Genomic DNA, 13,993 nt, shown 5'->3' on the forward strand with positions numbered 1-13,993 from the left:
TTGTCCATTGCAACCACCCGCTTCCACCAATAGGATCCCTCCGTATCCCTTTTGTCTTCTTCGTCTATATCTTTATCTATCAATTTCAACAATCAGCCCGCAGGTCCACAGCGTGATTTTACGCGAGAGAAAACCTGCGAAAACGAAGGGTAAGAGTCGCAAGGGGGGGGGGATCTTCCGGTCTCAGTGGGGTGCACCGTAACTCGCGGCGTAACCCGTCAAGCGCGCACCACGGCGCACTTATTAGCAATTGCAATTGCAGATGCAGGGGGCAGGGGCGGGGGCGCGGGGCTTGGGGCTCCGGGGAGCGCCGTTCCACATTTTTAAGAGCCCTTCGAAACCCGAGACGCCTTCTTCACGTCACAAAGTGAAGCGATAAACATGAATCGAAAATCCAGCTCTAAATAAAAGCACAAGTGTTACGAGACCCTAATGGAGTTCACGTCGTTCGGTCCTGGACGATGAGGATCCCGGGGAGCGAGACGGAAAATCCGAGACGAGAGCCACCGGTGCCTCCCCCTCCCTCCCCCCCCGTCCAAGTACGCAGCCCATGAGATCGACATCAAAGTTGCTCTTACGCGGGACTATCATTAAAATTGAATCTAATAAACTTGTCGATTCCTTCCGCTCCCGGTGCTCCTGTGTTTATCGGCTCTCATTCCGCGCTTCCTCAAAAGTTTAGTGCAGTTCATCATAAGCTCTTAAGCTCCCGGTGTCACGTGTGACCGGCGCTGCCGCCTTGGGCGTCGCGACGCTTTAAACGAGCGCCGTGAAAAACCAGACACGACTGCCGTCCCTCTCGGAACCTAGGGGTAACAGTGGCGCGGCGTGTTACGCGATATGTCGATTGTTATGCCATTGAAACCTATGGGAAAGGATCGATAAACAGGGTGTTTGCAATAAACCCCTTCATAATCGATTCTTTGCAATAGCTTCAAATGAGGAAATATCGATAATCGACCATTCACGTCTCGCCATCGTGATAAACAGATTCCGATTGCGGCGATTGAATGTTTCAGTTCATACCTCATTTTTTCTAAAATACACTTTTTAGCTCTTCCACACGAAACTTTCGAAGCTTACTGTTGAAAGAACGAGAAAAAATCGTGTAAAATTTTGTGCAAAAATAAATATAATCAGGGATTCTTTGGGCAGATTTGATATGGAACCCCGATGACCCTGTTGTGTGATTTTGTGTGGCATTTTGTGTGATTTGTGTTTTGATGTTTTGTGTGGCATTTTGTGTGATTTGTGCTTTGATGTTTTGTGTGGCATTTTGTGTGATTTGTGCTTTGATGTTTTGTGTGGCATTTTGTGTGATTTGTGTTTTGATGTTTTGTGTGGCATTTTGTGTGATTTGTGTTTTGTGTGTTTGGTTTTTGTGTGTTTGTTTTTTGTGTGTTTGTTTTTTGTGTGTTTGTTTTTTGTGTGTTTGTTTTTTGTGTGTTTGTTTTTTGTTTGTTTGATTTTGCGGTGTGTTTGTTTTTTGTGTGTGTTTTTTGTGGTTTGAGTTGCGAAGTCGCTAACCGAGATGCGTGGTTTGGTACTTAGGTTATTCAAGCGGGAATTATCGAACAGGAACGCAACGAGGCGGGCTCGCTATGAGAGTTTCAGTGCTTGGAGCACTGTTGAACGTCCGAGGGTGTAAGCGCGTTTGACATGCTCGAGAGATCGCACAAAGTGAAACAGAGATTATGGAAGTTTCAGTTACCCGGGCTTCCTGCCAGGGGTTTCAGCCCCGAATGTGACGATGAGAGACGTGCGCCACGCCGGGTTCAGGCCCTCTGTGTCCAAGTCAACACGTTCTGGGGTTCTTCGGCAGTGACTCCCTCTACATTTCAAGGCTCTAGATTTTGTTTTCAAATGAGGAGGTTGGCCCCCCTCTCTTCTTGTAAGGTCATCTGGACGTATTTCTGTTAAACGGAACTATGTGCATTATGACGTAAGCCCTATCATGCACGTATTCTAAAGGGTCTCAGGGCTCATATCTTAATGCACATAGTTTCGTTTGGCAAAAATACGTCAATTTATAGTATGTGCCCAACTATAATGACTGAAATTTGGTTATATCAGTCTGAATCAAAATTTTTGCAGAGAACGAATTTTAGAATTTTAGAATTTTAGAATTCTCTTTTTTGAGCGATTCTCTCATATGTCGTAATACTTTTTGACTATCATCTCCGGGAGTCTAAGGAGCTGTTTGCGTTGGCGTCCGGTGACTTAAGTACAATGCTGCCTTGCTAAGGAAGAACGCCGTATGAACATTCGAGAGTCGTCAAATTCCCTCCGATAAATGTTAATTTTTGAGGAAAATTACCCATATTTTTCCTTGAAATTGCAGACTTATAAGATCAAATTGCAAGCAACACTACCTGAGAAATTGGAAGAAATATATTCACAACTTTTCTTGAAAATTAGTGATTTGTCATGAAGGAAATTTGGAAACGCCTGAGGGCTCATACGGCGTTTTTCATTAGCATGGCAGAATGGACAGTCACATAAATTTATGAGAAAAAAACGTTTGTGTGGCGGTGAGTGCTTACCTGTTTGATTCCCTCGACGATCCTCCAAACGTCCCGTTCGTCGCTGTAGTAGTTGGGGTAGAATTTAGGCCAATGCAGTGGGTTCTTGGACCTGAGCCTGACGTAGCCCTTACTGTACGGCCGCAGGAGGATGGGCACCAAACTCACAGCATCCATGCCTTCGTAAGGCCTGTAGACGCGGTCGTAGAGCTCCTCGGAGAAGCTGAGCACTTTGCGCAGACTCCCACCGGTGTCACCCGTGACTGCTCCGGGGCTGAACACGATCTCCATATCCGGCCGCGAGGTGTCGTTGCTGTATTTCGTCAACGTGAACGCGATCCCCTCCGTGCCGCCGGGCAGGGTGAGCGGGCCCTTGCCCTGGAGCAGGTACTCGGCGAGGTAGCGCGGCTGCGTGAAGCGCGACTCGATCACGGACACCGAGGAGTTGACCAGGAAGACCAATCCGTTGGCCGAAACGTGGTCCTGGAGATTGTAGCCCACCGGCAAGTCCTCTATCACGTCGATGCCCAACTCGTCGAGGTGTTCTCGCGGTCCGATACCGGAGAGCATCAATATCTGAGGGCTGTTGAGAGTCCCTGCGGCTAAGATGACCTCCTTCCGGGCTCTGACCATGACCCTCCGTCGGTTGCGTATGAACTCCACGCCGACAGTGCTTTTGGTGACGGGATCGATTACTACCTTTGTCACGCGCGCCTCCTTGAGCACGTGCATGTTTTGGCGCTTCCTGATCGGGCGCAAGAACGCCTTGGCTGCGCTGAGCCTGGCGCCGTCTTTCGTAGTCGACATGACGTATGAAAACCCGATAGGGACCGGCTTGCTCTGGTCGACGATGTCGTAGCCGACCTCGCGGCCGGCCTCCAGGAAGGCGTGACTCGCCGGGGAGTGCCAGTTGGGTCGGCTCACCCGCAGGTAGCCGCCCGTCCCGTGCCACGGCGATCCGGCCAGGTCGGGGTCATCCATGTCCTCGGACTTCTTGAAGTACGGCAGGACTTCTTCGTAGCTCCAGCCGTAGTTTCCGAGGGACGCCCACTCGTCGAAGTCGGCCTTGCACCCTCTGGAATACACCATGTAGTTGAGCACCGATGATCCGCCCATGACCTTGCCTCTGGGCCATTTGATTTGCTGGTCCTCCATTCCCAGGAACACCCGGTCAGACCTCTCCGTCTTGTAGCCCCAGTTGAAATCCGTGTGTATGATGTAGCTGACCAGTAAAGGGACGTCTGTCAGGAGGATTTCTTCTTTGCCGGCCTCCAGGAGAAGGACGTTCCAATCGGGTTCTTCCGTCAACCGGTTCACGACGACGGAGCCTCCCGAACCGGCGCCGACTACTATGAAGTCGTACTCGGGGTAGATCTTGGCTGGCTCCCTCACGACTCCTGGTGGGAGATTCAGGCAGTTCCTGTAGTATTGGAGCACCGCTTGGAAAATCGTGTAGGCTTCCGCACTGGCTGGTCGCGCTTGGCCCGCCACCAAGACAGAAATTAGTAGGCATTGAGATAAAAAAATCAGATTTGATAGTCTTTTTCGAGTCTTCAGAGTGTGTTCCGACATGTTTTGGGCTTTATTTTAATAGCGTCAACTGTTGAATAATTGGATATGTTTGAGGGATGACTTTGCTGAGTGTATTTCTTGGAGCATTTAAGTTTCCGATTGGTTACATTGTCTTGAGCAGTAGAGCTCTCGGTTCGATATGTTATTATTCACCCTCAGGTTTTTATTTCAACGTTTGGTTTCAGACTTAGATCAGAAGTTGCTGAGTTTGAGGTGGTAGACGCACGCGTGTGGCACATCGAAGAATGGTTACGTTGCCGCAAGCGAATTTTACTCGGAGGTTTTTAATTAAAAGAAGTCCCCCAGAACATTACCATTTGAAACATTAAGCGAAAGCGTAAAAAACGAAATTCGCATCAGCTCCCGCTTTAGAATTTTGCATACATCTGGTAATCAGGTTTGATGCGTCATTGTTTCAACAGGATTTTTTTTTAAATTTTAGTCTAAAAAAAGCACTGCTATCCCCTTTCCATGACTATTTCCTTTTTGCGCTGGTTTATTAATATTTAATCTGAAATAAACTGTTGCTTTTTTTAAAATAGATCACGCCGTAAAACAACTGCGACATGAAGGTTAGGCCATTAATTAAAGATTGTAGGCTTTACATAGTGCGTGAATTCACATCAGCACCTTGTGTGACAGACAGCACCATTTTCCGATACCAATTAAGCATGTCACACAAATTAATGATTTAATGGAGTCAACATGTTTACTTGTTAATGTTTGTTTTTCAGTTATGCAATTTTAACACTCGCGAGAGAGACACTACTTTTATGACCATGTCTTCGTTATCTTGTTCTTTCATGGGCATCGCAATGATTCAATAATGCCAAAAGATCTCATCGTAAATAATTTGTTTAAAAGAAAACCCCAAATCCAAAAGAACTTTTAAAAATGAGTATCATCATAGGAAGAATTAAATAATGGCGGACGTAACTCTCCAATCATCGAAATGTTGAAAAAATTAAATTCAAAGATTTTAATAAGACATATTTTAAAATTTAAAAATTAAATATGTTCAAGTATTACAAAACCATGTTCAAAAAGAGAAGTTGCGAGTTTATGAAGCTGTGTAGTTGTGGACAACTTGAAAAGAGCAAGAGTACTTGTGTGATTTTACTGTGTGCTCTCGGATGAGGAGTAATTTTTGTTTATTTTTATAAATAATTCACGTCTAGAAGTAAATTGACCGAAATTTTCTTGACGAAAATGCTTGATTTTACAAGTAACACTGCCAAATTTTCAGGAGCCGGCCTCGAGGCACTGTCAACCGAGCATTCGCGCGAAACACAAATTGTTAGACTGTCATTATCGGATTTAAAAGCTTAGCCCCGACTAGTTAATGCGAAGCGCACACATGCAGATGCGATAAATCAATTCCGTCGACAGCAAACACACTCAAGTAGACGGTGCGGTATTCTTGATGCACTTTTTAAGGACGAACTCATCAACCCAATTTTAATCACCCGGACCATTCACTCAGCGGGCCGATAAGCGATTCTTGCACTACGCGAGGATCATCGTTAACAGTATACAGTCCGCGTGTTTTTATTGCATTTGCCGATCGTCCCGAACGGCAATCAAGCATTTTTTCGCAGTGGCATGAATTGTGTGGATAAATACTGATGAAAATGCGTTCTCTACTTCTGTGTTATTTTTCGCACCCGCTGGTTTTTTTTTGGTGACTGGCACTTGCGCGAATTGTTTTGATCAATCATGTTAATACTAGTTTATCCCCGATTTTTGCACTCACGTGTTTTTGTTGCACGCACTGGATATTATTCATGCCGCACTCGCGCGAATTATGTGTATCAACTGCGAATTAAAAAGAAAAAGAGAGTTATGTCAAAATAAATGAACACAAATTACGATTCAAATTTTTCCTACATATTTAGTAGCACCAATGTTAAATATCGTTTGCACTATAACAGTGTGGATTATTTTCCCATTTGTTTATCCAAATAATTTTATAAAAACACCGCGATTCAGATCGGGTGTCTTCTCGTTGCACTCACTCGATTGCTGCACAACTGTCACTCGCGCGAGATGTGTGGATCAACTCGCAACGGAGGTCTCCCTGCACTCGCGTGTTCTTCTTGCATTCGCTCTATTCTCGTGCCGGCACTCGCGCGAATTGGGTGGATCAATCACTGGCGAGAGTGAAGTCGCAGTTTTCGTGGCCGGCACTCGCGCGAATCGGTCGGAACCGCGCTCGCGATTTCGGGTGTATTTGGTTGATTGGTGTCGGTGCCCTCGGAGGAACTGGATGATACTCGCGCGAGAGAATGGGACGTGCGTTGCGGGGCTGCCGCGCGGGGTCCTGAGGTGGTGGTGGAGGTTCAAATGGTGGAGTGACCACCGACCACCGCCGCCGGTCGGCCGCCGCGCTCGCGTTCGGCAAACGCGCGTCTTTTGTCGCGAGTCGTGCTTCAACTTGACCTCGGCCCGACCGCCCGCTAATGCTGCCGTCTTAAGGAGAAACAACGTATCTACATCCAGCCGTTGCCAGAATTCCGCCGAAAAATGCTCAATCCTCTTTAAAATGGCGCGGAAAAAAATAGGTAGCATTTACCATATTTTGGTTAATAAGCAGCACAACCAGAGAGTATGGTAAATTTCATACATCCATAGAGAAAAAAAAGGCGGTGTTTGCATCTTGAGGTTTGTTCATATCCTGTGACGTAGGTCGGTGCAATCTGGCCAGCGAAATCCGGAATTCGAAGTATGAAAAACGGATCATAGTGTCCCATTTTTTTTGCTTAAATCAACTCATGATATAATTTCAAGCACTTTTTATAGAATGACTTTTTTCCATAAATTAACCATTTCCAAGAAAATCGATGATAAACGTCGGTGTACCGACCTACGTAATAAAAAAAAATTCCAAGATGCCCGAAATGCAAACACCTCCTTTTTTTTCTCTATGAATTTCATCAAAATTATCGTGAAAGTAACAAGATTTTCCCTTATTGCGACAGTGATTTTGGTGAAAGTTACCATACTGTCCGGTTGTGCCGTTTTTTAACCAGAGTATAGTAAATGCTACCTAACTATTTTTCCGTGAACCAAGTCACATCAGCCGTCATAGGCAAAATAATGTTTCACATAAAAACGGTTGTGCGGATGTTCGTGAAAATGCCAGTTCATATGCTTGATTAGTTCCCCGCCGGCTGGGAGGAGACAAAACGGGTTTTATTTTTTTCAAGTAAAATTCACGAGAGGTAAAATTTAAGTAAAATGTAAGGGCAAAAGTGTCAAAAAAACCATTAAAACATCAATGTAGTTATTAAAAATTTTTTAAAAATATTTTTAGTGTTGAAAAACTACAGTCGTAGTTTTCAAACATTTTATTGAAAATATTTTTAGTGTTGGAAAACTACAGTTGATGTTTTAAGTGTTTTTTTTAAACACACCTCCCTACCTGAATTTCACCGCTGGTAAAATTTACTTTGAAAAAAAATACCAACGAAGAGTCTCTTAAAACGAGCATTTTAACGGGTTTTTTAAGAGTTGTCGTCTTGAAATTTAAAGTGTTCTTTTCTAAGGTTTTTTTTTTTTTTTTTTAAACTGCCGTTGCTACCAGGGAATGAAACATTGTTGATTGGTGTGCCGTAATTTTCGTGAAATTTAACTTCCGAAAGAGAGTCCTCTCGTTCGGCTGAAGCTCTTGTGCGTAAGACGCAGACCCATTTCTGCACAGCGTGGCAACGTCAAGTCTTCGCAGCGAATTACCACGGCCACTGAGGAGCGCGCCGCGCCACGCCGGTTGGGCACAGTCGGGTTGAGGCGGGCGCCGGAGAGCGAAAGGGCACCGATGCCTGGAATTCGCCGATTTTGGGCAATAAGTCCACGCACGACGCGACCGCATCGCGGGCACGGCCGAACGACTACGCAACGCAGCGAGTAATCGATACATCTATCCAGAATTGGATCCAGTTTTGTAACCCCGCGCGAGAAACAACACAACTGGAATGTCTCATTAGGAAATTAAAAATTCTGGCCGATCAGAAATGAATCGATTTTCTGCCTGCAGTGGTACAACAATGCAATTGAATCAGTGAAAACCAAAACACATCAACTCGAAAAAATGAAAATAATCAAGACGCACAGAAAATTGCACAGAAGGTGGAGAAGTTAATCTAAGAAAAATCATTTTGGTGCTAAAACAAGTACTTTATAAGTCTAAGTTGGATATAAGTTTAGGCGAGTTAGTTTTCCTGGAAGATTGACGATTGCAGCGGAAACCCCGAGTTTACTTTTGGACTCGGCGTAAAACTTGGGAAACCTTTGCCAAAGGCTCACCATCGGAAAAGAGAGAAAATGCTGTCTTGCGGTTTTTGAAATATTTTATTTTTTCTCGATGGAAGAAATCAGTTTTGGCTGATTTAGAGTTACATAATTCGTTTGTTGTATTATTTTCATCACTTGAATTTCGGTCGACGAACGCGGAGGGACGCAACGTTAGTAAAACCCATGGATACAACTAAACGTACTCCAGGAATGTGTGTGTTGCATATTTTAAAGGTCGAAGGCGCTCTGGCTCTCTTTTCCTGCCATGTGCTGCGCCAGAGCCACATAAACATACTATCAGTACTCCCCAATTCAGTAGACTGATAACACGCATAAGGTGAGCCATCGTCACCAGTGGCGTGGCGTGCTTTGCGATATACCAATTAATCTGCCGTTTAAACCTATACTTGGGAAGGGATCGGTAGACAGGGTGTTCGAAACGAGCACTTTAATAATCGCGATTCTTTACCATAGCCTCAAATAGGGAAACATCGATCTTCGATTATTCACGCCTCATCACTGGTCGTATGACTTAGCGTCAAGTGGTACTTTCATGTTAAATGGTAATGGTGAAGTACTGTGCAATTGCGAGCTCATGAAAAGGTACTCGGCGGTTTTTCGCTTATCAGTACCCAATTACAGCCAAATTGAGAGTATAAATTGGACGTATTTATGCTAAAAGGAACTGTGTGGAAGTGGAAAGGTAGGTTTCAGGACTTTTTGTCAACGATTTTTTGTCCGCGCACCTTTTTTGTCCAGTAGTTTACGCCCACACGTAAAATAAGCGACGGTGACTTAGTCCAAGCGTTATATTTTAGTCGGTATGTAAAATTATATCGACAATATGGAAATGTTAAATTGAGAGAGAAGGAGGTGTTGCTATCGTTGCTCATTTTCTGAAGAAATGTTATTACTTTCTCCTTTTGAATCATCTTTTTAAATTGTCATTGGTGAATATTTGGTTTATAAATATCCTTAAAAATATTCGATGTACAATATACCCTATTATGGTAATGGTACTTTTTTTATTTTTTTAATTTTTTCTTTACGAAATTATTACTTCATTTTGAAAACATTTATATTTTTAAAACGTGACAAATATTTGTCGAACTTTTTTCAAGTGACATTAATCTCAATAAGCAGCAGTTGTGCCGACAGAAACTGCAAAAATGAATAAAAGAGGGGAAAAAAACCAAGAAGCACGCAATCTTTAGTTTTAACCTATTTGTACATCAATCTTTTAGAGTCAAATACGTCTAACTTTGAGCGTTTGGTTGCGCGTACACCTCGCTGCAGCTCAATAAAAGCACAAAATGTAAAAGAAAAAATTAAAGTGCTTTGGAAATCATTAAATTTGACACGGAACCGCCAATATTTAAAAAAACACACATTATATTAATATTCTCATTTGATAAATTGAGACATATTTTTTTCCCCATCAATTTGAATGAGAATAATCAATGCAGAGTGTGCAAAAATTTCCAAATCCTGAGTTAAATATCGCTGACTATGCCAGTATAAATATTAAAGCTTAAGAGAGCGGAGCGGCGTGCTGCTGCTGCCATCGCGAGAGGTTCACTGGCGCCTACAAACCTAAGTGGATACGTCACGCATTGCACAATGCTTGAAGTATTCACTTAGGTTTGTAGGCGCCAATGCGCGTTTTGCGCTGACCGCCCGCCCGCCGCGCCGTGCGGCGGCGCCTGAAGCAACTGTTTCACAACAGAGGTGTTGCACAGTATTATACGAAATTGAACGTATTAAGAATGACAGGCATCCTTTAAAAGTACAGATATTTCCTCGCAAAATAAATCAAGATACTTATCGTACACAGGAAAAATCTAAGAGCCTTTAGCTGAGGCAAATGTAGAGGTTTATCCGGTTCAGGTATAACAAGGTGGGAATTTCTTGAAAGATAATTAAGTCCTGTTACACCAAAGAGGTGTGGAGAGTTTTAGTGAATTTTGTCTCATGGAATTTACGCTCCCTCATTTTTACCAAAACTCTCATCTATATAATATTCTCCGTTGGACCAAACAGACAAAACAAAAAAAAACAAGCAAACCCTCATTCTTCCAAAACATTTTACATTTTCATCTAAAAACGTCGTGAGCAATTGTCGTTTGTATTTACATGTGGGCCAGTTAACTTTGGGTCTTAACTGGCATGTGGACCAAAACTTCCGTGCCGAAAAAACGCGTGGACGTAAATTACTGGAAAAATCAGGTGCGCGGACAAAAAATCGTTGACGAAATGTCCTATAACCGAAAGGTGGGGTGTGCTCGCGCAAACTGCATAAGAAACAATGTAAAAGTGGATATAGTTCCTTTTGGAAAATTGGAAAAGCGGGATCATACATTAATTCAAAAGGAATCGAGCGCTAACTTGTGAGCCTTGAGCATGGGACAAGAGCTTTGTGGACAGGGCTCATGAGTAAAGAGTCCCGCCACCGATCTCCCCGCCGTGCCTGGGTTCGATCGTTGCCGCTGACGTCACTGGCGCTTTTAAATCCCCATTCATTCTTATGGCCCTCAACCAACGAGCACACCCCATCTTACCACTTGCACACAGTTCCATTTAGCATGAATACGTCCAATTTTGAGAGTCAAATCTGGGACGTTTTTCCTACTTGCAGACGGTCCCCGCACTTCGGGGTTTACTCAGTAACGTCTAATTACCATAGTTTACACGACTCTTACCATTTCAGGTTTTGACAATCTGACTACCCGGACTCGTCTTTCCCAATAATACACGCCTTATCGCGGTATCTCTGTGATTTACCAAGCCGAGAATACACCTCATCTACCAGTGGCGTGGCGTGCTTTGCGATGTATCGATTGGCCTGCCATTTGGATTGCATTCAGCAAAAAGAAACCTGCGGGTCGATTGTTGAATCGTTATCGAATGCTTCCGATCGATAAATCCCTATCTTAACAATGCTATATATCGATCAAGGTCATTCGATATCGATTCAACAATCGAGGAGCAGGAGCATTCTAATGTCGCCACGATTGTGCAACATTCTTTACCCTGCAAATTTAAACTGATCATCTATAAAAATTGTATCTTTACTCTTAGTATACTATGAATTCAAGAGGAAAATTATCCTTGTAAATATGATTTTTTTCATTATTTCAGTGATTTTGTCGCAAAGAATGCATGTTGCACAATCCTAGCAACATTGGAATGCTCTTGGTTCCTTGTTGCAAAATCCAATCCATTTAATCCCATGAAAACGGATCAACAAAGAGGACGTTCTGAACGAACACCTTAATAATCGATTCCTCACCATAGCTTCAAATGAGGAAAAATCGATAATCGATCACTGACGCTTCGTCACTGTTATCTGCCTAACTTTCATTCGGGTTCCGCAACTCGATCCGGGAAAGTTCGCGAATCAAAGGCTCTGAATCAAACAGAGATCAAGCAGTGTAATTTTGCTCGCGCAGTTGGGAGGGAGAATGAAATTCGAGCAACTGCGACTCGTGGCCGAAGGCGATGCGATGGAAGGAAAAAGGAACGAAAAATAATGGAAACCGAATTAAAAAGTTGAGCGAATGCCTCCTGGAACAACCACACAAGATTTTTTGCCATCCCTCTGTGTTAGCGAAAACGCCATATGACCATGCTGGCGTTGCCAAATTCCTCCCGATAAAACCCGAATTTTCTGAAAAATTGGAGACTTTATTTCGTTGCATTATATAGAGAAGTTTATTGGCAATTTAATGTAGCATTCCTAGAAATTTCAGGGAAATAAATGTATAACTTCCCCCATAAATAAATATCCTATTGGACGAAATCTGACAACGTCAGAATGCCTATACAGCCTTTTCCCCTAGCACGGTAGTATTAGCCAGACTCACGCTCCGAACGAAGTCTTTGAGGTAACTTCATCAAGCTGCTTTGTCTCGAGAAGTTAGTTTCGAGGCGGTGCTTTATGCATCGTGCAATTCAAAGTTTATGATTAAAAAAAGTACGAACTTTAAGGGAATGGACAAACAAGCTAGAAAAGTGAAGATAAACATGAATTGTGTTATTATAAATCCTAGCCGTTCAATTACGAAACCAAAATAGGCAGTGACTGCCGTTACAGCCGCTTTTTTGTGGTCGCGTTTCAATTAGTTTCGTTCACGTTTGCGCATACGTATTATCCTATGGACATTATTCACTTCAGAATTTAAGAAATCAGAAAGGAAATGTTTAATTCTCAAGGTATATTTTTTTTGCAAAAATCGACTATCGAACTTTCTTCCTGCGGGCTGATTATTAAAATTGATAGACAAAGCTATAGACAAAGAAGACAAAAGAGATATTGAGGGATCGTGTTGGTCGAAGCTGGTGGTTGCGATGGACAGAGGATGTATGTAATAGACTAAGTAATGGCAACCCACAAGAGACGCTAGTTAGTCCATCATTTTCTCCCTTAGTCTATAAGAACCACCCATTTCAACCAATAGGATCGCTCCATACTTTTTATTTCCTCTTTGTCTATCGTTGTGTCTTTCAATTTCAATAATCAGCCCACTGTCCAGAAGGAATCAAGTTTTGACTTAAAAAATTCCTAAACTCCGAATGTACCGAAGGATCTACATGACGTCTAATTGAAATGTTTTTACTCCTAAGTGTCAGTCCCGTGCTCCGTGTAAAGAATTGCAGATACGTGTGAGAAACTATCACTTCAATGAATTTGAATGCAAATATTTGCATTCAAATTCATTGCATTCATTCCGCTCAAGTATGAGTGATCATCTAACGAATTATATTTATTCAAATTTAAAAAAAAGAGCTCCACAATGCAGAGGTGCGTCCCTCACAGCGAGGCAGCTATACTTCGTTAAACGCTTTGTTTGTTTATTTTCCCGGTGTAAACTCTCTCTGAAGGCCAGTGTGTGTAAATGCCTTTTTTCATGCATTTATTTATGCGAGGAAAGTTTATTATTAAATGAGTCTGAGGTATTATTACCTTGTTTTAGTTTACGTTAGTCTATATTTTAGCAGTATTGGCAGTCTGAAGTAAGTTCCGTTCATTGCAGGTATTTACACAAATTATAGTATGAAAACAGGTATATATACTGAAGCGATCAAGAGAAATCTTCGTTACGCTAGAGTAGAGATATCCTTTCATTTCGTATTTTTGAAAAAGAATAAACTAATATTGTAGTTAAAATGTCCATCAATTATTGCCATTATGTAAATGAGCCCTCAAAATTCCTCGAAATATCGACGAATGTCCTTTAAAATTCAAAAATGAAATATGAATTATTTCATTTTCTACTTATTTCATCGTGTCCCAGACGAAGGAACATAACTTCATTCTGAGGTTGCGAAATTGACTCAAACAACTGAATTTTTTACAACAAATTATTCCTACAATTTTTATCCAAATTGTGTTTTACCTTTGCATGAAATCCGAAGAATAATCAGTGAACTTTTCACTTAAAAATTCCTGAAATTCTCATGGCAAAAATCCGATCTGCAAGGAGAAATGTGGCAACTTTAAAATGCACTTAAGTTTTTCCGTGGGGGAAACGACGATTTGACCTATTCCGCCAGGAACCCACAGCCATTTTCAGATGTTAATTGGTATCGTTCGACATCAGGGCAATATA

At 42.5% G+C, this 13,993-nt stretch overlaps 2 protein-coding genes across 4 annotated transcripts in view; one reads left to right on the forward strand and one right to left on the reverse strand.

Annotated features, from left to right (window-relative positions):
- LOC109038791 (glucose dehydrogenase [FAD, quinone]) overlaps positions 1–7,193 on the reverse strand; it is a 39,846-nt gene extending 32,653 nt beyond the window's left edge. Inside the window, 1 exon segment of the mRNA XM_019053984.2 lies at positions 2,544–7,193. Within this exon segment, the coding sequence (XP_018909529.2) occupies positions 2,544–4,094 (1,551 nt within the window). The 5' untranslated portion in view covers positions 4,095–7,193.
- Positions 1–13,993, forward strand: part of Elk (Eag-like K[+] channel) — a 390,053-nt gene that overhangs the window by 67,531 nt on the left and 308,529 nt on the right. The gene's annotated exons all lie outside the window — the stretch shown is intronic.

The sequence above is a fragment of the Bemisia tabaci genome, chromosome 1 (genome assembly GCF_918797505.1).
Source record: "Bemisia tabaci chromosome 1, PGI_BMITA_v3".
Lineage (NCBI taxonomy): Eukaryota > Metazoa > Arthropoda > Insecta > Hemiptera > Aleyrodidae > Bemisia > Bemisia tabaci.